The 23,097-nt window shown below is 34.1% G+C and overlaps 1 protein-coding gene across 2 annotated transcripts; it reads right to left on the bottom strand.

Annotated features, from left to right (window-relative positions):
• Positions 1-720: 720 nt before the first annotated feature.
• Positions 721-23,097, bottom strand: LOC120139614 (transcription termination factor MTERF15, mitochondrial-like). Of its 2 annotated transcripts, none has more exons than XM_039154779.1 (3): positions 21,416-23,097; positions 21,169-21,324; positions 721-901 (listed from the first exon to the last, which is right to left on the bottom strand). In XM_039154779.1, exon 1 carries the CDS (start codon positions 23,073-23,075, stop codon positions 21,759-21,761), a length of 1,317 nt encoding a protein of 438 aa, XP_039010710.1. In that variant the 5' UTR covers positions 23,076-23,097; the 3' UTR covers positions 721-901; positions 21,169-21,324; positions 21,416-21,758. The 2 variants fall into 2 exon arrangements, with proteins under 2 accessions (XP_039010710.1, XP_039010709.1); XM_039154778.1 differs by having other exon boundaries at positions 722-887.

The raw sequence follows: 23,097 nt of genomic DNA, 5'->3' as shown, positions 1-23,097 counted from the left end.
GATACGTGTCACAATATGGTAATTTTGATTTTTTTTTAAAAAAATAAAAATATTATTATATTTAGATTAAAAAAATCTTATTTCTTTTAAATTACAAAAAAAACTCAATTTCTAAAATCCCCAAATCCTAACACTAACCCACCGTCGCCCTTTCCGACCACGGCATCACCGCCCTTTTCGACCACGGCCAACGCCGCCAACATAATCCTTTTCATCATCCTAGTTATAAGTAGTCGTAATTATCGTCGATTGACAGTCGAAATCACTTGCGATTGCAATTTTCATCCTAGAGTTCGAGGGGTATAAAACGTCAATTCACCGTTGATCGGCCATTGATCAGTCGCGATTTCATAGAGTTTTTGTCACCGAGGGAGGTGAGGTCAAGTGGAGCTTCACAACGGAAAAGGGCGACGGTCAGTCTTGATTTAGGGGTTAAAATGAAAGTTTTCAAAGTTTTGAAGTTATTTCAAACTTTTTATATTTTCTTTTAAAAAAAGTATATAATTTTTTTAATTTTATATAAAAAAATTAAAATTATCAAATTGTGACATATTTCACTTAACAAATAAAACTAACTGTCTGTCATAGCTTAACTCATTTTGAGTACGAACACGAGTCAAACAAAATTTGATCAAACTTAACGAACAGTAAGTCGAGTCAAACAACAATCTTTTTAACAAATATGAGTCGAACACTGATCCACTCACGACCGACTCGGTCGATAAGCACCTTTACTCTTTACATATTTGTCCCAAGTATGAAAGTAGTCTCTAGACTTTTTGACAAGGCAGTTGAGCATAAGATTTTTTTTCCCATTTCATCCCGTCTCATAGGATCAGATTTACCCATTGTGCTTTGCAAATGACTTTTTGGATACTGTTGCTTACCTACATAAAAGAGACTGAAGGTGCTGAAGATATTCATTTTTTTCATTTTAATTTTATTTATATTATTATTATTATTATTATTATTATTATAATTATAATTATAATTATTATTAATATATATTATTTATTTATTAATATTACAAAACCCGGAGCCCAATAATCAGGCCCATATTACAAGCCCAAACCAAATGGAAACCCTAAACCATTTAGGGTTTCAGTTAGGGTTTTCTAACCCTAACCCCGTGTGCCATCGCCTCAATGGTTTCCAGCCGCCTCAGAAGTCTTCAGCCACCGCCGTTGGTTCCAGAAGGCCACATGTCCGCTGCCTACACTCCACCAATGCCACGAAGCCACCCCGAAGAAGCCTCCAGAAGCTCTGCTGCCACAACCCCGACCGTCCACGTCGCCTCTATGGTGAGTCACCAGCATAGCTTTGGTGACTCACCGAACTTTTCACCCTTCAGACCGGTCCGATGGCCACACCGGTGATGGCTATAAAGCCATCACCCCATCTGCGAACAAAGAAAAAAGGACAGAGACGGAGAAAGAACCAGAAACAGAGAACAAAGAAACAAAAAAACAAAGAACAAATAACCCACAACCAGCAGTCAACAACAACGCAGCAAAAAAAAAGGAGAGAAGAGAGGAAAGAAACTTACTCTGTCATTGGAGAACCCCAACCGTCGCCGAATACAACGAAAACCGAAGGTACTTTTGTAGATTTGCTCCGATTGAGAGCTTTTTAAGGAAAAAGAACACCGAAAACGGTTTTAGATCGTCCCGATCTATATTTTGGTGTATTTTTGTAATTTCCGGCCACCATTAACGGTGGCCGGCAGCGGTGGTCGGAGCCCGGCAGCGGTGGCTGACCGGGACGGCTTTCTCTCAGTTTAGAGAGAAGCCAGAGAACTCTGCTCTCTCTCTGTTAGAGAGAGAACAGAAATGAGGAAATGAGAAGCTGGCCCGTAGGGCCAGCCGGTTTAGGGTATTAATACCCTCTCCCAAACGACGTCGTTTTGGGGAGGGTATTTCTGTAATTTCATAAAGGGTAAACCCCGTCCGAAGCCATTCCAACTTGTAATTTTTACATTCTAGTCACTAAATCGAGTTTATAATACTTTTAATTCAGATCTTTAATTTTAATTTCATTTATTTTAGTCCTTTATATTAAAATAATATATTTAGGATAAATAATAGATTTAATCCCTTAATTTTAATAAATAATATTTTAATCCCTATTTTATATTTTTAATTTATTTTAATCTTATATTCGAATTTTAGATAAGTTTATTTTAGTCACTAAATTAATAAAATAAGAAAATAGCATGTTTAATCCCTATAATTTTGATTAATTATGAATTAGGTTTTTATTTTTAATTTTACTATAATTTAGTCATTAATTTTAAATGTTTTCATTTATTTTACTGCGTTTAAATATATCGTTCTAATTGTATTTTTATTTTTATTTTACTTGTTTATATATTTAAATATTTTTATTATGTAGTCATAAATATATATATAATAAATAAATATTTATTAAAAAAAATTATTTTAACATTTATTTTTCAATATCAAAGAAAATAGCAGTCTTAATACAACTGGATGTCCTATTCTGGTATTTTAAAATTAAATATTATAAAAATATTATTTAATTTAAATTAATATTTATCAATATCAAAGAAAAGAGCTGTCTTAAGGCACCTAGAAGTCCTTTTCTGATATTTTTAAATATTTTTTTTATATATAATTTTGAAATAATAGGATTATAAATTAAATATATTTTGAATTTTTAAATTTCTAATAATAGAGACAATTTATAATTAAAAAAGTACCAATTTTGGGCGTTGTAGGGGTGCTAATCCTTCCCTAAACGTAATCGACCACGAATCCCTTTTTATTATTAAAAAGAACGAATTTTTGGTTATAAACGCGGATCAGTTCATTTTTTTTAAAATTGATGTTTTCTTAAAACTCTTTTAAAAAAAATAATTTTTAGGTATTCGACCTACCTAACCCAAAAGGCCGATGGCGACTCCCAAATTATTTTCAAAATCATTTATTCACATCACTTTTCCCGTCAAGTAAATATTTCGTGCCCGGACGAAAACCGGTTACGACAGCTTGACGACTCCACTGGGGACCAGTCAAACTTTTAAAAAATCAATTATAAATTGTCTCTATTAATTAAAAATTAAAAGTTCATATATTTAATTTTTAATTCTTTCTTTTCAAAATTTTTATATTTACTTATTATTTTCATAATATTTATATGTTTTATTTTATTTGCAAGTATTTTATTTCATTATTTATTTTTCTGTCAAAGGTTTGAACATTTCTCCTCACACACAACACTTGCATTGCATAACATAAAGCTCTATAATTGAGTTGTCCCTTTTAAGTGGGAGTGAAAGCGACGTCTTCGTGAGAATTTATTCTCCGTGTCAGACCTAGCAAGTAACTTTCGGGGTTCATATGCTCTATGTCTTCGTGAGAATTTATTCTCCGTGTCAGGCATAGAGAAATGTATCCCCTCGAATTGAATTCGATCCACTTTAGTCTGTAATGGACTAGGGTTGAGGTTTAGCAATCCAAGGGGACACTAACAAGGACAATTCGGGTACCTTTATTCTTAGATCTGAAACCCTGCATATAATAAACCCTAGAAACTCTTCCGATCCGAAGTCATGCCGAAATTTTATAGGTGTACACACAGGAGAAATGATTTCTAACTTTCTTGTTTATTTATTTTCTTTACTGATTAAATTACATGTATATTTAAATTATTTAAATTTAGAAAAAGCATGTTTAAATAAAAATATTTAGGTAAATGTTATTATTAAATTTCTTTATTATGTAAACTAATTCATTTCTTTTTGTGTGTTCTTTATTTTTCTGTTTGCATAGCATCATACAGGATAAAAGGCATTGATCCTTGTGTTAATTGTCTCATTGGAAAGCCTTCATCCATGGATAAAAAGTGTTCAAATCAAGTAATTCTAAACTCAGAAGTAAGACAGTGGGCTGAGGATTTACAAAGACAAGAAGGAGACAGTCTGCAGGATGATTATGTATCTGACTTAGCCAGTTATGCTTCAGTTTCGCTAAAAAGAAATGATATGCAAGATTTGTGAAGTATTTGGGAAAGTTGGGATTCAAACAAAAAATTGCAGTTTTATCAGACTTACGGAGACATCCCATATTTGCTATATGTTGAAGTTGATGATGAATTACTCAGAGCCCTAATTCAATTCTGGAATCCAGGGTACAATTGCTTCACTCTCAATAAAGAAGACTTAGTCCCTACTATTAAAGAGTACACAACTTTGTTACATATCGAAGGGGTTTTAGAGAATCGAATCTATTCAAAGTCAATTAAAACTCAACCCTTTCGAGTTAAATTAGCAAAGATTGCCGGGGTACGAGAAGAATGTGTGGCATCCCGTACAAAACAAAAAGGCGAAAGCGAAGGCATTGCTTGGACCAACATTAAAGAACTTATTCAGAGCCATCCAGATATTAAAGTACGATTCGATTTATTTGCTCTAAGTATCTATGGTATGGTCATCTTCCCAAAAGTATTGGGATATGTTGAAGCTGCAGTGGTAGATTTGTTTGAACAGCTACCGAAAAAGATTAATCCTGTTTCTGCAATCCTAGCAGAGACCTTCAGATCGTTAAATGCTTGTAGAAGGCTAGGAGGTGGACGATTCTCAGGGTGTACCCAGTTGTTATATGTTTGGATCCGTAGTCATTTCTGGAGGATAGAAAAGGTTTCATACCGACGCTTTAATACGGATTACTCACCATTAAAAAAATTTCTGGAGCAGGAATGGCCGAAAGAAATTAAGAAAGATATGTGGATTAATGCCTTTCGAAATCTGCAAAGCAATGACATTGTTTGGCGAGCCCCGTGGCAAATCCAAAGGGAATTCTTTTACAAATGTGGAGATTACAATTGGATAATGCTGCTCGGATTATGGGGAGGAATTGGATATGCACCACTCTTGGTTATAAGACAATATGAAGGTCGTCAATTTGTACCTGTCACTGCTGGATTACAATCATCTGAGTTCGCATTCCACAGCAAAAATTATAAAAGAAATATCATGGAAGCCGTTACAGCTTGGAAAACAATTTTTTGTATCCGAGCTAAAGCAGCAAAAGAAATGCTAACTCCTGATTATGAAGAATGGAGATCTGCCAGGAAAAATGAAAATATTCCTCTACCAGATCAAAAAGAGGATATCTCTATGGAAGATCGCATTAAGGTGGTTCCATCAGAGATTGAAATCCTGAGAGCTGAGTTTGAAGCAGAAAGAGAAGGCTGGTCGAAAGAATTAGAGCAAATGAGACAAGATAAAGCTATGTTGGGTGTTGCCATTGACTTCCATTCATCACAATGTGCAATGTTGAGAAAAGATAAAGAAAAAGTTGATGATGAATTCAGAGCATTACAGAAAAATTACCAGGAGTTATATAAATCCCGGAAAGCATCAGGATCAAGCCAATCAACAATACAGATGACCAGAGAATTGAACATCGAGAAAAGACGAGTTGAAGATCTGAAAGGAAAGAATAGCCGTCTACTCAAAAGCCTTGAGAAAGGAAAGCAAAAAATGGAAGATTTTGAGGTTGACAGAAGAGAGCGAATTATAAAACACAAAGCTGAACACCGTGAGATCATGAATGAAATGCGAAGAGAAAGGGATCGAGCCAAAGATTTAGAAGAGATGAAGAATGACATCTTTGATAAATTTGAAGGTGAGAAAAATATCATGTTCAAGGGATTTGAATCTGAAATGAACCAGTTGATTGCCGAACTTGAAGTCAGGGGCCAAAAGATTGAAGAGTTCAATGTTGAAAAAGAAAAATGGGAGCTGGAAAGAAAGAATGTCAACACCAAACTTGAGGTAGAGCAGGAACTGGCTAGCAATTGGATGCAAAGATGCAGAAACAAGAATGTTCAAATCCAGAAGATTAATCAAAGAACTCAAGAAGCACGAACAAAACTTGAAGAAGATCTGGATCAGTCTAGAAACAAAAACTCAGAGTTTAACGCTTACATTTTGTAACTTGAAGAGTCATTATTTCAAGAAAAGGTTCGTCTAGGACCTAATGATCTCAAAGAAAGTAATGAAGAAAGTGCTTCACTGCGAAGACGCATTAGAGATCTTGAAAAAATTCTGCACAATTATCAAGTCAGAATCACTGAGTTAGAGCAAACTCTTGAAGGAACTAATGAACAATGGCAAAAGTCAACAAATTTCTATGTGGAAAGAAGTGAAGAAAGAAGTAATATGGTGTTCGAGGCCATGGTTCAAATGAGCGAAGTTGCTAGATATGTTGGGGAACTAGCTGTTGAAGCCAAAATAATTGAGCATCACGTTGATCCAGTTTCTAAGTGCGGAAAGAAGGTGTCATGGTTAATGAAAGAAATTATAGAGCTTAATAGGAAAGCTATGCCTTATCTGTAGTTATGAACTATTATAAAGAAACTTTTGTATGCCGATGAAAGTTGTTCTATGACATTTAACTTTTTGGGATCAATGCTTTTTTTTTTGCATACATACATTTTGCATACATTCATCATTCATTTCATAATTTTCTTTATGAATTATTTTTATTTATTAAGATAAAATTCATTAATTAAAATTTGGAAAAAATAATATTAAAAGATTTTTTCAATCGCAGTTATTCTGGCCAAAAGAGAAATACAACATCACTACGGTACTAGACAAGCTACTAAGAGAATTATGGAGGATAAAATACAACGTATTGAGGAACAACATAATAAAGAACAAGCAGAAATGAGAATGAAGTTGGAGAAAATTGAAGCCAATATTGCAAATTCACAAGACAGCATGATGCAGAAAATAGAGGACATGTTTAAAAGACAGGCTATCATTGGAAAAATGCCTGAAAATCCTGTATCTTTCGACCAAGAACCTATGTATCCTCTAGGTTTTCCACCAGAACCAATTTATCACTCTGGTACTACACCTATACAAATCAATGCTCGTACATCTGCATTACAAGAAGCCAAACCACATGAAAATCAACAAGTGGATCCTGCATCTTCAAGCAAAAATCCGCTTATATCAGATGTGAAAATAGGGGATCTTAATACTGATCATTTAATCCCAGATTTGAATGAGCTGAATGAGAAACAAAAAGTAAATGAAGAATTGACCAAACAGATCAAGAGCTTAGAAGAACGAATGAAATCCGTGGAAATAACTGAATCATTTTATGGGTTTGACGCTAGTGAGTTGAGTTTGGTTCCAGACTTAATCCTCCCCATCAAATTCAAAGCTCCTGAATTTGATAAATATGACGGTACTACATGCCCTTCATCCCACATTACTATGTTTTGTCGAAGAATGACAGGATATGTGAAGGACGAGAAATTGTTAATTCACTGCTTTCAGGATAGTTTGACAGGACCGGCTTTAAAATGGTATACTCAATTGACCAAAGCCAACATTAGATCCTGGAAAGATTTGGCTAAAGCATTTTTAGAGCAGTATCGTCACGTAACAGACATGGTTCCTGATAGATGGACTCTCCAGAATTTGGAGAAAAAGAATAATGAAACATTCAGACAGTATGCCCAGAGATGGCGTGACACAGCAGCTCAAGTTCAACCACCTTTGTCAGAAAAAGAGGCCACAGTAATATTTGTCCATAAATTGAAAGCTCCTTATTTAAATCATCTAATGGGGAATGCAACCAGAAATTTTACAGATTTGGTCATTTCTGGAGAACTCATTGAAAATGTCTTGAAAAGTGGCAAAATTGAATCAAATGAGGGGTCTAGTTCCAAAAGACCTATGTACCGGAAAAAAGAGAATGAAGTTAACAATGCAAACTCTTACAACAAGGATTCATCGAAAAGTGTTACAATAACCCAGCCAAGGGTTAAGAAAGAGGAAACAAACACTAATCGAACAGAGTCCAGAGGATCTCGAAAAGAAAATGAAAGGTTGTCTTTTACACCTTTACCAGTACCATATGCGGAGATCTATGATTCGCTGTTAAAAGCAGATGTCATACGGCCCTATCTTTTGGTTCCCATGCAACCACCATTCCCTCCTTGGTATGATACAAAGGTACACTGTGTTTACCATGAAGGAATTACGGGTCATTCTATTGAAAACTGTTTGGCATTCAAAAGGGTGGTTCAAAATTTGATCAACACTGGAAAGTTGGAATTCAATACACCATCTACATCAAATCATCCATTGCCAAGTCATGGAGATAAAAACGTGAATGCAATTCAGGAAGAGAACAGAAAGAAAGCAAAAACTGACATTTCTGAAATTAAATCTCCTTTTGTTTGGGTATTCCAACAACTCTCTTTAGCCGATATAATTCCACAACAATTCAGGCCAAAGCAGAATGAAGGCAAGAATTATTGTGAATATCATCAAGAGAAGGGGTATAAAATTCAACTATGTCCTGAGTTTAGGGATTTGGTGCAAAAATTGATGAACAACAGAGAAATAGAATTCTTTGAAGAAAAACCAGGAAAAAAAGAAGATGATGTTTGCTCATCAGAGGATTCTAAACCTAGTCAAAGAATAAATGATCATGTGATCATTAATGTGAAATCCTCTACGGTGATTCCTGCACCAATAAAGCCGAAAGTAGTTATCACCACTCCTCTACCATTTCCATACAAAGATACCCGCAGGGTGCCTTGGAATTATACTACCAATGTTTCAATGGTAGGAGGATATGTTTCTCTAGAAAAAACAGAAGAGAAAAACAAAGTTTGGGTACAACATCGAAGTCTGAAGCAGTGAGCGAAGTCGGGTTCTTTACTAGAAGTGGGAGATGTTACTCTCCCGAAACATCCAATGCTTTAGAACAAGTGAAAGCAAAAGGAAAAACCATGGTAATACCTCAGAAGGTATTTGAGGATGAATCCCTTCCAGCATTTAATGAGCCTGTGACAGAAAAGCAAGCTCAAGAATTTTTGAAATTCTTGAAACATAGTGAGTATAGTGTGGTTGAACAACTACACAAACAACAAGCGAGAATTTCTATTCTTGATTTATTGATGAATTCAGAAGCACATAGAAATGCTTTGATGAAAATTCTCAATCAAACATTCATCCCTGAAGATATATCCCTCAATAAACTTGACAGAATTGTGGGACATATAGCCGCTGACAATTACATAACGTTCACAGATGATGAAATACCGGAAGGCGGAATGGGGTCAGTAAAAGCTTTGAACATCACGACACATTGTCATGGTCATGTGTTGCCAGGAGTATTAATTGACAATGGGTCCGCTCTCAACTTGATGCCTCTAGTCACACTTCAAAGAATGCCTGTGGATCAATCACACATGAAGAGTTATCAGAATGTAGTGCGAGCATTTGATGGTACTAAAAAAGAAGTGCTTGGGAAAATGGAAATACCGTTGTTAATTGGACCAGTCGTGTACAGTATTGACTTTGTGGTGATGGACATCCACCCTACATATAATTGTCTATTAGGGAGGCCATGGATTCATTCAGCATGAGCCGTTCCTTCTTCATTACATCAGAAATTGAAATTTGTTGTTGATGGACAACTAATATGCGTAGGAACTGAAGAAGAAATCATTGCGTCGGTAACAAGTGATGTTCCATATATCGACACCAATGATGATGCTCTTGAATGCTCATTCCGAGCTCTTGAATTTGTAAATGCAACCTTTATTGCAGAAGGAAGCAAAATTCCATATCCCAGATTGTCTGATTGCACCAAGATGACGGTACGACAAACTTTAGGCATTAGAGCTAAAGCTGGGAAAGGGTTAGGAAAGAATATTCAAGGGATTTCAGTTCCTGTAAGTATACAGATGAAGAAAGACCGTTTTGGGCTTGGATTTAAGCCCAATTTTCAGCAAAAGAACAAAGAGATGAAAAGAAGATGTGAAGACAGAAAGGCAAAATTGAAAGGGGGAGAAATCCTTTGGAAACACATATCTTTCCCACAATTGAAGACCACATTTAGATCAGGGGGAACAATTAATGTAGAACAAGCTTATTGAAGCCTTTAAAGAAGAAAAGTTGACGAAAGATCAAAGCATAGTTGAAAGAGCTATGAATGGATTATTTATCAACATGATCATGAATGACAACAAGACTGGCAAATACTTGGATAGGATTCGCCCATGTTTTCTTGGAGAAACACTCAACAATTGGACCACTGAAGATCTTCCTATAGTTTTTAATATTAACGCAGAGTAATATTCAGAACTAATCTTTATGTTTAGCTCAAAAATATGAAAACTTTTTGTTATCTTGTAAAGGAAATTATGTTAAATATAAGAAATTTTCTTTAAAATTTTCAGATGGCAATCATTCTTTACATTTTCTTACATTTTTACATTTATTTATTTCATAAATTTACTATATTCTTTCGGAAATATGTCCGACTTAAATTTGCAGGTGTCACCATGTTAATAGCATGTTTATTCCTAAATTTAATCAAGAGATAAATTTAGAGCAACCTATATGTCTAGAGGAAATCAATGGGTGTGAGGATGAACTGGAATGTGATGTTCCTACTGAACTATTAAGATTGGTAGAAAAAGAAGACAAACAAATTCTACCCCACAAAGAAGAGATGGAGACTGTGAATTTGGGAACAGATGAAGAAATAAAAGAGGTGAAAATTGGTACTACTCTGACAATCCAGATAAAACAAGAATTGATAAATCTCCTTCAAGAGTTCAAAGATATCTTTGCCTGGTCTTATCAAGATATGCCTGGTTTAAGCAAAGATATAGTGATACACAACCTTCCAATCAATCCAGAATATAAACCGGTCCAACAAAAGCTCAGACGAATGAGGCCAGAAATGTTGTTGCAGATCAAAGAGGAAGTGATGAAACAGATCAATGCAGGTTTCCTACAGGCATCTAAATACCCAGAATGGGTAGCCAACATTGTTCCCGTACCAAAGAAAAATGGGAAAGTTCGAATGTGTGTGGATTACAGAGATCTCAACAAAGCTAGTCCGAAAGATAGCTTTCCATTACCCCACATAGACACATTGGTAGACAATACTGCAGGACACTCATGGTTTTCATTTATGGATGGCTTTTCAGGATATAATCAGATAAAAATGAATCCTGAAGACATGGAAAAAACAACATTTATAACCATGTGGGGCACATTCTGCTATAAAGTGATGCCATTTGGATTGAAAAATGCAGGGGCAACGTATCAAAGAGCCATGGTAACTTTGTTTCATGACATGATGCACAAAGAGATTGAAGTATATGTATATGACATGATTGCCAAATCCCGAACTGAAGAAGAACATATTCAAAATCTGAGAAAGCTTTTCCAGAGATTGAGGAAGTATCAATTAAAGCTCAACCCCGCAAAATGCACTTTCGGGGTAACTTCTGGAAAACTTTTGGGATTTGTGGTCAGCAAAAAAGGAATCGAGATTGATCCAGATAAAGTAAAAGCAATTCAAGATCTTCCACCACCCAATACAAAAAAAGAAGTTCGAGGCTTTTTGGGAAGATTAAATTATATATCTCGATTCATTTCTCAATTAACTGACAAATGTGATCCAGTGTTCAAATTACTTCGTAAGAACAATCCTGAAGTCTGGAATGAAGAATGTCAAGAACCAATGCCTGATAGACCATTAATGCTCTACTTGACGGTCTTCGAAAATTCGATGGGATGTGTACTAGGACAACATGATGAATCTGGAAGAAAAGAAAAAGCTATTTATTATCTGAGCAAGAAATTTACTGATTGTGAAATTCGATATCCACCAATACAAAAATTATGTTGTGCCTTGGTGTGGGCTACTCGAAGACTCAGACAATATATGTTATACCATACTACTTGGTTGATATCCAAACTTGATCCTTTAAAATTCTTAATGGAGTCACCAGCTTTGACAGGCAGAATGAATAGATGGCATATGTTATTATCTGAGTTTGATATTGTATATGTCAACCAAAAAGCGATAAAAGGAAGTGTAATAGCTGATTTTCTGGCCAGTCGTGTATCAAATGATTATCAGCCTTTGAGTTTCAATTTTCCTGATGAAGATTTGTTATGTATATCCATGAATGAAGAAGTCAAAACAAATGACACATCTGCATCTTGGAAGCTTTACTTTGACGGAGCATCCAATGCTTTGGGACGAGGAATCGGGGTAGTGTTAATTTCTCCAGAATATGTTTATTATCCCTTTACAAGTAGATTGGAGTTCTTTTGCACCAATAACATGGCAGAATATGAAGCTTGTGTCATGGGATTGAAAGCAGCTATAGAAAGAAAAATCAAATGTCTCAAAATATATGGAGTTTCATCGTTAGTGGTGTATCAATTGCGAGGAGAATGGGAAACAAAAGATCCCAAATTGTTGGAATACCGAAATTTTACCCTCGAATTAGTGAAAGAATTTGAGAGAGTCACCTTCAATTATCTCCCTCGAGAAGAAAATCAAATGGCAGATGCTTTGGCTACATTAGCTGCTATGTTTCAAGCAACTAAGAAAGTTGATATGATGCCAATCAAAATGCAAGTATATGAAATTCCTGCACATTGTTATAGTGTGGAAGAAGAGGTAGATGGTAAACCATGGTATCATGATATTTTGCAATATATCAAAAATCAAAGTTATCCACCAAATGCATCGGAAATTGATAAAAGAACCTTGAGAAGAATGGCTGCTGGATATTTTCTTGATGACGAGATTATGTATAGAAGAAGCAATGATCAAATGCTATTGAGATGTTTAAATACCAGCGAAGCTAGAAGCCTCATTGAAGAAGTACACAGTGGAATATGTGGAACACATGCAAATGGTCTTTCCATGGCCAGAAAAATAATGAGATATGGATACTATTGGGCTACCATGCACACAGATTGCATTGATTATGCAAGGAAATGTCATAAATGCCAGATATATACAGACAAGATTCATGTACCCCCATCTCCTTTACATGTAATGACAGCACCCTGGCCATTTTCTATGTGGGGAATAGATGTCATTGGTGCAATCACACCAAAAGCATCGAATGGACATTGTTTCATCCTTGTGGCAATTGATTATTTTACCAAATGGGTTGAAGCTGCTTCATATGCCAATATTAAGAGGTCCACAGTCTGTAAATTCATAAAGAAAGAGATAGTTTGCCGATATGGTCTACCAGAAAGGATCATTACAGATAATGCTCTGAACTTGAACAACAAAATGATGACCGAACTTTGTGCACAGTTTAAGATCAAACATGCAAACTCAGTGGCGTATCGTCCAAAGATGAATGGGGCAGTTGAAGCAGCAAACAAGAACATCAAGAGAATCATTACGAAGACCACTGAAACTTACAAAGATTGGCACGAGAAGTTACCTTTTGCTTTATATGCATACCGAACTACTGTTAGAACATCTACTGGGGCAACACCGTTTTCTTTAGTCTATGGGATGGAAGCAGTCTTACCAATTGAAGTTGAGATTCCATCGCTTCGAATATTGAGAGAAATAAAATTGGATGAATCTGAATGGATCCAAGCTAGATTTGATCAATTGAACCTTATTGAGGAGAAAAGATTGAAAGCTATTTCCCATGGACAGATGTATCAAAAACGGATGATGAAGTCCCATGACAAAAAAGTACATCCAAGAGAATTCCAAGAGGGTGATCTAGTACTAAAAAAGATCTTGCCTATACATAAAGATTTCCGTGGGAAATGGATGTCTAATTGGGAAGGGCCATACGTTGTAAAAAAGGCCTTTTCCGGAGGAGCATTGATCTTGGCAGAAATGGATGGAAAAATTCTGAGAAATCCAATAAACTCGGATTCTGTCAAGAAATATTATGCTTGAAGAAAAAAGAAAAAAGAAAGAAAAGAAAAAAAAAAAAAAAAAAAAGAAAAAGGGGGGGGTCAAGGTGAAAACCCGCAAAGGGCATCTTGTAACCAAAGGAATGATTTGAGTTGAAAACCTGAAAAGGCGGCTCAAATGCAGGTTGATATTAGGCATCTGGCAATTGAACCCTTTTAAGATTTTGACAGTTTGGGAGAAACTTCACATCTACAAGCATTTTGACAACATTTGAGATCTTCCAGACAAAAGCTTACATCATTTCTCTAAATTGTGTCAACTTGATTAAATTAGAAATACTTATGCTAATAATTTGTTGAGACATTTAATTTTTATCAATCTTATGTTTGTCATAACTTTGAATACAATTCTATATATTTCAAGTTCAATTTATTTGAGATTCAATTTATTTTTGGAAATTCAATTTATTCTTCTATGAATTAACATAATTTTGAAATGAGTTAAAGATTTCTGAATATCATTGTATGTTAATACTTTTAAATACATGGAATACACATCAAGCAAATCATCACCATCTTAAAGCCATAAACAATAGGGTTGTTATGTTGAATACAACCAACAACAAGGTCGAATTCGACAACTCTACTCATCAATTGCTCCAACCGATCATCATTCAGTTCTTGCACATCTGTTTTCAAAGATATACTAAGACAGTAGAATGCGACCTTTGCAGCACTGATTCCAGCAAAAAGAAACAAGACATTGATATCACTGGGAAACATGTCTCTATACAGATTATTGTGCATGGTTTTTAGAGAAACCTAGAAGCATTTCCACCTCATCAGGTTCAAGTGGAGCAACTTTATTCCTTCCAACCCATACTAGATTCCATTTTCAGCACTCATCAAGAACATACTTTTGGACATTCGAATATGATTCATTGTTATAAGCTTCAAGAGCCTTACAGATCCTTTCTATCAATTTGGCACTTCCTGTACATGTTTATAAACAATTCAACTTTGTTCTTGGATTCCAAGAAGGCCATCATTTCTTTGTCAATGGAAAAGCATCAGCACATGGAGGAAGCAGAATAAGAGAAAATCTGTTCTTAATTGGCAGAATTATGAATATAGCCCTTTTCAGTGTAGTAGCATGAAAATGCTTCGAATCTACAAATTCTGGCTTTACATCGAATAAGTACTGTGATATCCCAGTCCAAACATTAACTGGAACAAATGCCATGTGCTTATAGCATCTTCTGGAAGTGTTCTTTGAGTTATCTGATCTGGTTTGGCAGAACCAATCATTAAATTTGGAAGATGAATATGCTCATAGCATCTTCTGGAAGTGTTCTTTGAGTTATCTGATCTGGTTTGGCAGAACCAATCATTGAATTTAGAAGAGGAGACTTAATAGCATCTTCTGGAAGTGTTCTTTGAGTTATCTGATCTGGTTTAGTATGAAACCACAGAACCAATCATTGAATTTGAAAGATGAATTTGCTCATAGTAGAAATAAGGAGACTCAATAGCATCTTCTGGAAGTGTTCTTTGAGTTATCTGATCTGGTTTAGTATGAAACCACAGAACCAATCATTGGATTTGAAAGATGAATTTGTTCATAGTAGAAATAAGGAGACTCAATAGCATCTTCTGGAAGTGTTCTTTGAGTTATCTGATCTGGTTTGGTAGGAACTACAGAACCAATCATTGGAATTAAAAGATGAACTTCATGATCGTTTTCATTAAGAAGCTTCTTTTCAAGCTTCCTCTGCTTCTTCCTTTCCCAAAAATCATAGCCCGAATTTCGCCTTTGCTTGTAACTGGGATCATTGCATAATGGCTTCCCATCTTTTATCGGAAGAAATGTGTCGGCAGCCTTAGCCATTTGAGCAGTACATATAAAATTTGTCAATTCTGCAATTGATGAATCTTGACCACATCTCTCCATGGCTATTGAAGCTTCAGCCTCTGAGAATCCCATTTTTGTCAAGTATAACAGTTTATTCTCCTCATCAGAATCAGAATTCAAGATTTCTTGGTATTAAAAGAACTATCAATATCTGTGAAATCATCTTGAAAGGACATTTCATAATCAGATGAGTTGTTATCAGAATCAACATGTCACATGAAGGCAAGCTTTTCAAGAGCCTATACTATTGAGTTTTATTCTCAAGAAGTTTTGTATCTACATCTACATTTGTCAAAGATGATAGTTTCTCTGATTTGAAAAAGAAAGATTTATTGGGTTTTTACAATTGAAGAAATACTCAATTCACCAATCTGAAATTAAATAAACTTAACATTCATGCATCATATTTAGGTGTTTGCAAAAATAGGTGCATTTTCATTCATTTTCATCCATACTGAATTTTTAACAAGAATTTCAAAGAAATTAGCAAAGATTTAAATCCATCATTCAATGGATCAACTTTTCCAGTTCAAGTTCATAATGAGAAGAACTCATCTGAAGAAGGAAGAAGAAATTCATAATGAGAAGAATTTGTTCAACCTTTTGATCAAATCCATCATCAGATGGATTAGCTTTTCCATAGAAAGTTCATAATGAGAAGAACTCATCTGAAGAAGGAAGAAGAAGTTCATAATGAGAAGAATTTATTCAACCTTTTGCTCAAATACATCACTTGATGGATCCGCTTTTCCAGAGGAAGTTCATAATGAGAAGAACTCATCTGAAGAATGATGAAGAAGTTCATAATGAGAAGAATTTGTTCAACCTTTTGCTCAAATCTATCACTTGATGGATTATCTTTTCCAGAGAAAGTTCATAATGAGAAGAACTCATCTGAAGAAGGAAGAAGAAGTTCATAATGAGAAGAACTTGTTCAACTTTTTGTTTGAATTCATCATTTGATGGATCAACATTGCCAGGTAGAGTTCATAATGAGAAGAACTCGTCATCTAAAGAAGGAAGAAGAAGTTCATAATGAGAAGAATTTGTTCAACCTTTTGCTCAAACTCATCACTTGATAGATCAACTTTTCCAGTTCAAGTTCATAATGAGAAGAACTCATCTGAAGAAAAGAAAGTTCATAATGAGAAGAACTCATTTGAAGAAAAGAAAGTTCATAATAAGAAGAGCTTATTCAACCTTTTGAATGACTCTATCACAGAAAGAAAAAGGTCAACATCATCCCCAGCGGAAAGTTCATAATGAGAAGAACTCACCTGAAGAAATAGAAGAACTTATTCAACATCTCCATACTAATCAAGTGAAATCAAATGAAAAAAACTTATTATCTTTTCATCTTTGCTCTATTCTTATTAAGAATAAGCAAAGAGGGGCAGCTGAAGATATTCATTTTTTTCATTTTAATTTTATTTATATTATTATTATTATTATTATTATTATTATTATTATTATTATTATTATTAATATATATTATTTATTTATTAATATTACAAAACCCGTAGCCCAATAATCAGGCCCATATTACAAGCACAAACCATATGAAAACCCTAAACCATTTAGGGTTTCAGTTAAGGTTTTCTAACCCTAACCCCATGTGCCGCCGCCTCAATGGTTTCCAGCCGCCTCAGAAGTCTTCAGCCACCGCCGTTGGTTCCAGAAGGCCACATGTCCGCTGCCTACACTCCACCAATGCCACGAAGCCACCCCGAAGAAGCCTCCAGAAGCTCTGCTGCCACAACCCCGACCGTCCACGTCGCCTCTATGGTGAGTCACCAGCATAGCTTTGGTGACTCACCGAACTTTTCACCCTTCAGACCGGCCCGATGGCCACACCGGTGATGGCTATAAAGCCATCACCCCATCTGCGAACAAAGAAAAAAGGACAGAGACGGAGAGAGAACCAGAAACAGAGAACAAAGAAACAAAAAAACAAAGAACAAATAACCCACAACCAGCAGTCAACAACAACGCAGCAAAAAAAAAAAGGAGAGAATAGAGGAAAGAAACTTACTCTGTCATCGGAGAACCCCAACCGTCGCCGGATACAACGAAAACCGAAGGTACTTTTGTAGATTTGCTCCGATTGAGAGCTTTTTAAGGAAAAAGAACACCGGAAACGGTTTTAGATCGTCCCGATCTATATTTTGGTGTATTTTTGTAATTTCCGGCCACCATTAACGGTGGCCGGCAGCGGTGGCTGACCGGGACGGCTTTCTCTCAGTTTAGAGAGAAGCCAGAGAACTCTGCTCTCTCTCTGTTAGAGAGAGAACAGAAATGAGGAAATGAGAAGCTGGCCCGTAGGGCCAGCCGGTTTAGGGTATTAATACCCTCTCCCAAACGACGTCGTTTTGGGAAGGATATTTCTGTAATTTCATAAAGGGTAAACCCCGTCCGAAGCCATTCCAACTTGTAATTTTTACATTCTAGTCACTAAATCGAGTTTATAATACTTTTAATTCAGATCTTTAATTTTAATTTCATTTATTTTAGTCCTTTATATTAAAATAATATATTTAGGATAAATAACAGATTTAATCTCTTAATTTTAATAAATAATATTTTAATCCCTATTTTATATTTTTAATTTATTTTAATCTTATATTCGAATTTTAGATAAGTTTATTTTAGTCACTAAATTAATAAAATAAAAAAATTGCATTTTTAATCCCTATAATTTTGATTAATTATGAATTAGGTTTTTATTTTTAATTTTACTATAATTTAGTCACTAATTTTAAATGTTTTCATTTATTTTACTGCGTTTAAATATATCGTTCTAATTGTATTTTTATTTTTATTTTACTTGTTTATATATTTAAATATTTTTATTATGTAGTCATAAATATATATATAATAAATAAATATTTATTAAAAAAATTATTTTAACATTTATTTTTCAATATCAAAGAAAAGGACAGTCTTAATACAACTGGATGTCATATTCTGGTATTTTAAAATTAAATATTATAAAAAATATTATTTAATTTAAATTAATATTTATCAATATCAAAGAAAAGAGCTATCTTAAGACACCTAGAAGTCCTTTTCCGATATTTTTAAATATTTTTTTATATATAATTTTGAAATAATATGATTATAAATTAAATATATTTTGAATTTTTAAATTTCTAATAATAGAGACAATTTATAATTAAAAAAGTACCAAATTTGGACGTTGTAGGGGTGCTAATCCTTGCCTAAACATAATCGACCATGAATCCCTTTTTATTATTAAAAAGAACGAATTTTTGGTTATAAACGCGGATCAGTTCATTTTTTTTTAAAATTGATGTTTTCTTAAAACTCTTTTAAAAAAAAATAATTTTTAGGTATTCGACCTACCTGACCCAAAAGGCCGATGGCGACTCCCAAATTATTTTCAAAACCATTTATTCACATCACTTTTACATCACTTTTCCCGTCAAGTAAATATTTCTTGCCCGGACGAAAACCGGTTACGACAGGTGCATCAGGGGCTTACCTACATAACCAAGATGATGGATTTAAATTGCAGTCGACAAGCTCATAATCAATTTTACTGGTGGATACCAACGCACAGGCAAAAACAATCAACGATATGAAAGAGAGAAAAAAAACTCTGATTTGGTATTGCTTTCGAAAAGTTTAGTTTAAAATCTAAACATGCAGTGGATTTTATTATAACTAAACCTTCAATTTTACTAGGTTCAATTGATGCCTGGATCCAAAGGTATGTTGTTCAGCAAAATTGGGCACATTTCATCCTAAGCTATTCTATTGCTTCAAGTCTTTAAAGAATAAAAAAAAAAAGCACCTATTTTTAAGCATCATTCATCACCTCCTAACATTCTCTCCAGCCCTTCATGTAACCTCCAATTGGATCCAAAGGTTATTATTTTCTTGTTTGATTGAATTAATTTCATCATTATAAACAAGTAACAAAAATCAAAGATTACAAACAACAGTCATAAGTGCAGCAACAAACACAAACCCCACATGAGGCAAATCAATACCTTTAAGAATGCAAAGGAATTTATTACCTTATCATGTGCAAAGAAGAGGACCTAGACTTAAAGCAAGGTTATACTATATTCAAAATTTTACATGTATTTCTTCTTTATACAAAACTGAAGCTAATCTTGCATAATTATTTACATTAAAAAAAAGTAACTTTGTTCTTAAAGTCATTTTTTTTATAGAAGAAGAAGATACAAGCATTCTTATAATTGATGAAAAAAAATTTAAAAACATGATTCAACAAGGGGAAGCATGAGTCCGGTAAGAAGTATAAGCTAAGAGCTTTTAAAGACCCAACTTAAACAATGGGTTGTACAAGTTCACTAAATCTGGTTTTGAAAATATGTTCAGGTAATTAGTATCTAAAATAAACAACAATTTAATACACTTAATTATTGTTATATTAAGAGTTTGAATAACTTCTATATGTTCTATTTTAATTAGAGATCTTAACAATTGAATTATGGAATTTGATATTGTTATAGTATCAAGTTATTACTTTTCCAAAAATCTTTGCTAGAAATTCTGAAAATGCAAAGATTTTTGAAAAAATAATAAATTTGATGTTAACATAACAATATCAAACTCTACAATACAATGAAAGACAACCTGTTTTAAAAAATCAAAAATAATATCATAATAGAACATACAAAACTATTCAAACTCTTAATTTTAGAATAATTTAGAATGTATTAAAAAGTATATTTTTAAAGGCTAATTATCTAAATATATTTTCAATTCAAATTTGAACAACTTCCACTACTTGTTCTTAGGGTCATGTTATGTAACATTTTCCATTCAACAATATAATACTTTTATCTTCTTCTTCCATCAAAAAAATAAACTTTAACAACAAATTTACTTTTCACTTTTTTAAAATGATATTATACAATATTACTTCATAGTTTATAAAGAAAAAAGGATGTATCAATATTTGTAGAAGTTTTAAATAAGAAAATCTTGTACAGCTTTACACTAAGCCTAATTCCTTTTCTTCTTTGCAAGTAATAAGATAAACAATTCATTTTCAATCTAATGGATATTGTTTTACCTCATGTGGCTGTTGCAATGGTCATGTCAATTTCCCATATCATTACTACTGTGATAGATTGTTATTTTTGACATCTTTTTTTTTCTTGAGAATTGTCTGCAATAAGATTTTAGATAAAGAGGAAATTAATAATAGACCACATAATCATCAACATTCACAATCATTATATATATTTTATTATCATATTATTTATGTTTGTCATTTATGAAATTTGGTATTTGTATTTTAAATTCAAAAATCATAATGCTTATATCTTCTATTTATCATTTTTTCTAATATATTATATAGAATTATTAGATAAAATTTGTTCTTGTAAACATAAGTGATGTATCAATTATTGTAGAACTTTCAGATGAAAAACTCCACAAGATTTTTACAATAAATCTAGTCCCTTTCTTTTTTATTTTCTAGTGATAACATAATCAATTGCTATACATTCTAAAATTCTTTAAACAAGTACTTTAGCTAAAAAAATCATTTTACCTCATATTGTGATTGTTGTAGTGAGTGTGACAGCATCTGTTGCTCATGTTATTGCTGCAATGATAATTGTCTTTGTCATTGTCATTGTTTTCGGCCTCGTCTTTTCTTGCCATTATTTTCTAAATTCATTGCATTCAACTGGATTCCTGGAATTTGCTACAGCAGAAGAGACATACACATAATCATGTATATGGAAATAAGCATAGCAATAAATGGATCCACATTAAAGAGGAATGAAGAGACATACAAACAGTGCTTGTAATTTTAAGGATCACTAAAAACTGATCCAGTTTTGCAGGTTACTGATATATACATATATTCCATCTGAGACCATACGCAACTCACATTCCTCGAATCATTTACCCACTTTTTCAGTTAGTCCCAATTGAGATTTAAGGCAACTGAGAGTCCGTTGTGCATCACAGATACTGATCGAGTTATATGGGGCAGAGGGCGGCTTAGAAGACCATAATTTTGATGGAAGCGCGTGCAAGGAGTGAAGACGAAAATCTGATTTGTAGGGCAATACAGGTGAGAAGTCCTGGAACCGGTTGGATTACGGACAAATTGTGGATAATTGGCTTTGTGAGCTAAACTAGTGGTTCCATAAAAGATTTCATGTTGTTCACATCTTCTTTTGTTTCTGTATGTTTCTGTGGTTTAAAAAGCTTCCACATCCCGACTGGATGCCTTCGTTTAAGACCAGTGCCTTCAGCAAACCTCCCAAACATCTTCTCACATTCCGGATATGGTTTGACATACAAATTATAGAATCTAAGCCTACTTGGCTTTATCAAACTCTTCAACCCCACATCAAATTCCAGAGCACCTTTTGATCTCAGATACTCAACAACATTGTATCTAGGAATGATCTGTTTTTCAAAATTGGCACCCAAATATTCTGGAACTTCAACTAAACTACCAACTCCATATTTCATCCTATGCACCAAGAACTCGATTTTCTTCTCAATCTCTTCTATTTCATATAAAATCAATCTTGGCTCCTTCCATAGGATCTTAAATGCTTCTCTATGAATCAACCCCTGTTTGCACAAGCAATCAATCCTAAGCTTCACTTCAAACCCAGCTCTGAATTCGCCTTCACTAAAAATCTTGTCTTTAATAGGAACTCGGCATTTCAATGTTTTCAACAACCCTAAACACCTCGACATTTCCCCTAATTCCATGCCCAAAACTCTTGGATCCATTGTAATCTCATCCCTAATTTCATCTTCACTAAAGCCCAATTCCAAAAACTCACCAAGCAATGGCTTCAACCTATTTTCAACATCAAATCCTAAAACTTCAGGAAAATAATGAAAAACCCTTTCAATCCCGTATCTTGAAATCCCAGTTCCTTCCAAAAACCCAATCTTTTCACAAATTTCATCTTCATTCATCATGATTATCCTAGGAAACCTTTCAAACACCCTAGTCAAAACCCCTCCATTAAACCCTAAATCTTTCAAAAGACTAACACGGTTCAAAAACAAATCTGGGTCTATCTGAAACCGCTTAGAAAGAGCCAAAACACTGCAGATCGCCACTGGAGAAATACCCGAGTCCCCGAATTTAGAAATCCCAATTTGCCATTTTTTCAAAAAGTTAAAATCCAGAACAGCTGGACAATCGAATAACAAAGAAATAAAGGAAGTCTGAGGGATTTTAAATGATAAAAGAATGTTTAGAGAGTTCTGGATATCGTGAACATTATAGTGATCGAGTAAAAAATGTTTTTTTGCAAGAAAAGTGTGGAGTTGAGAGGGTGAAAGCCCATACCTTTGAAGGAGATTTGCAAGACAAATCTTGTTCCTGAATTGGGAAATTTTGTGGGGAACTGTGGAAATGAATTGGGTCGACGATAATCGGCAGAAAATTTTTGCTTTGGTTACGGAACTGATAGCCATGGCTTATTTTGTCCTACGAAGT

The sequence above is a fragment of the Hibiscus syriacus genome, unplaced genomic scaffold, assembly GCF_006381635.1.
Source record: "Hibiscus syriacus cultivar Baekdansim isolate YM2019G1 unplaced genomic scaffold, ASM638163v2 tig00110764_pilon, whole genome shotgun sequence".
Classification (NCBI taxonomy): Eukaryota; Viridiplantae; Streptophyta; class Magnoliopsida; order Malvales; family Malvaceae; genus Hibiscus; species Hibiscus syriacus.
The sequence above is the reverse complement of the archived record's forward strand: the minus strand, read 5'-3'. Positions and strand labels throughout refer to the sequence as shown.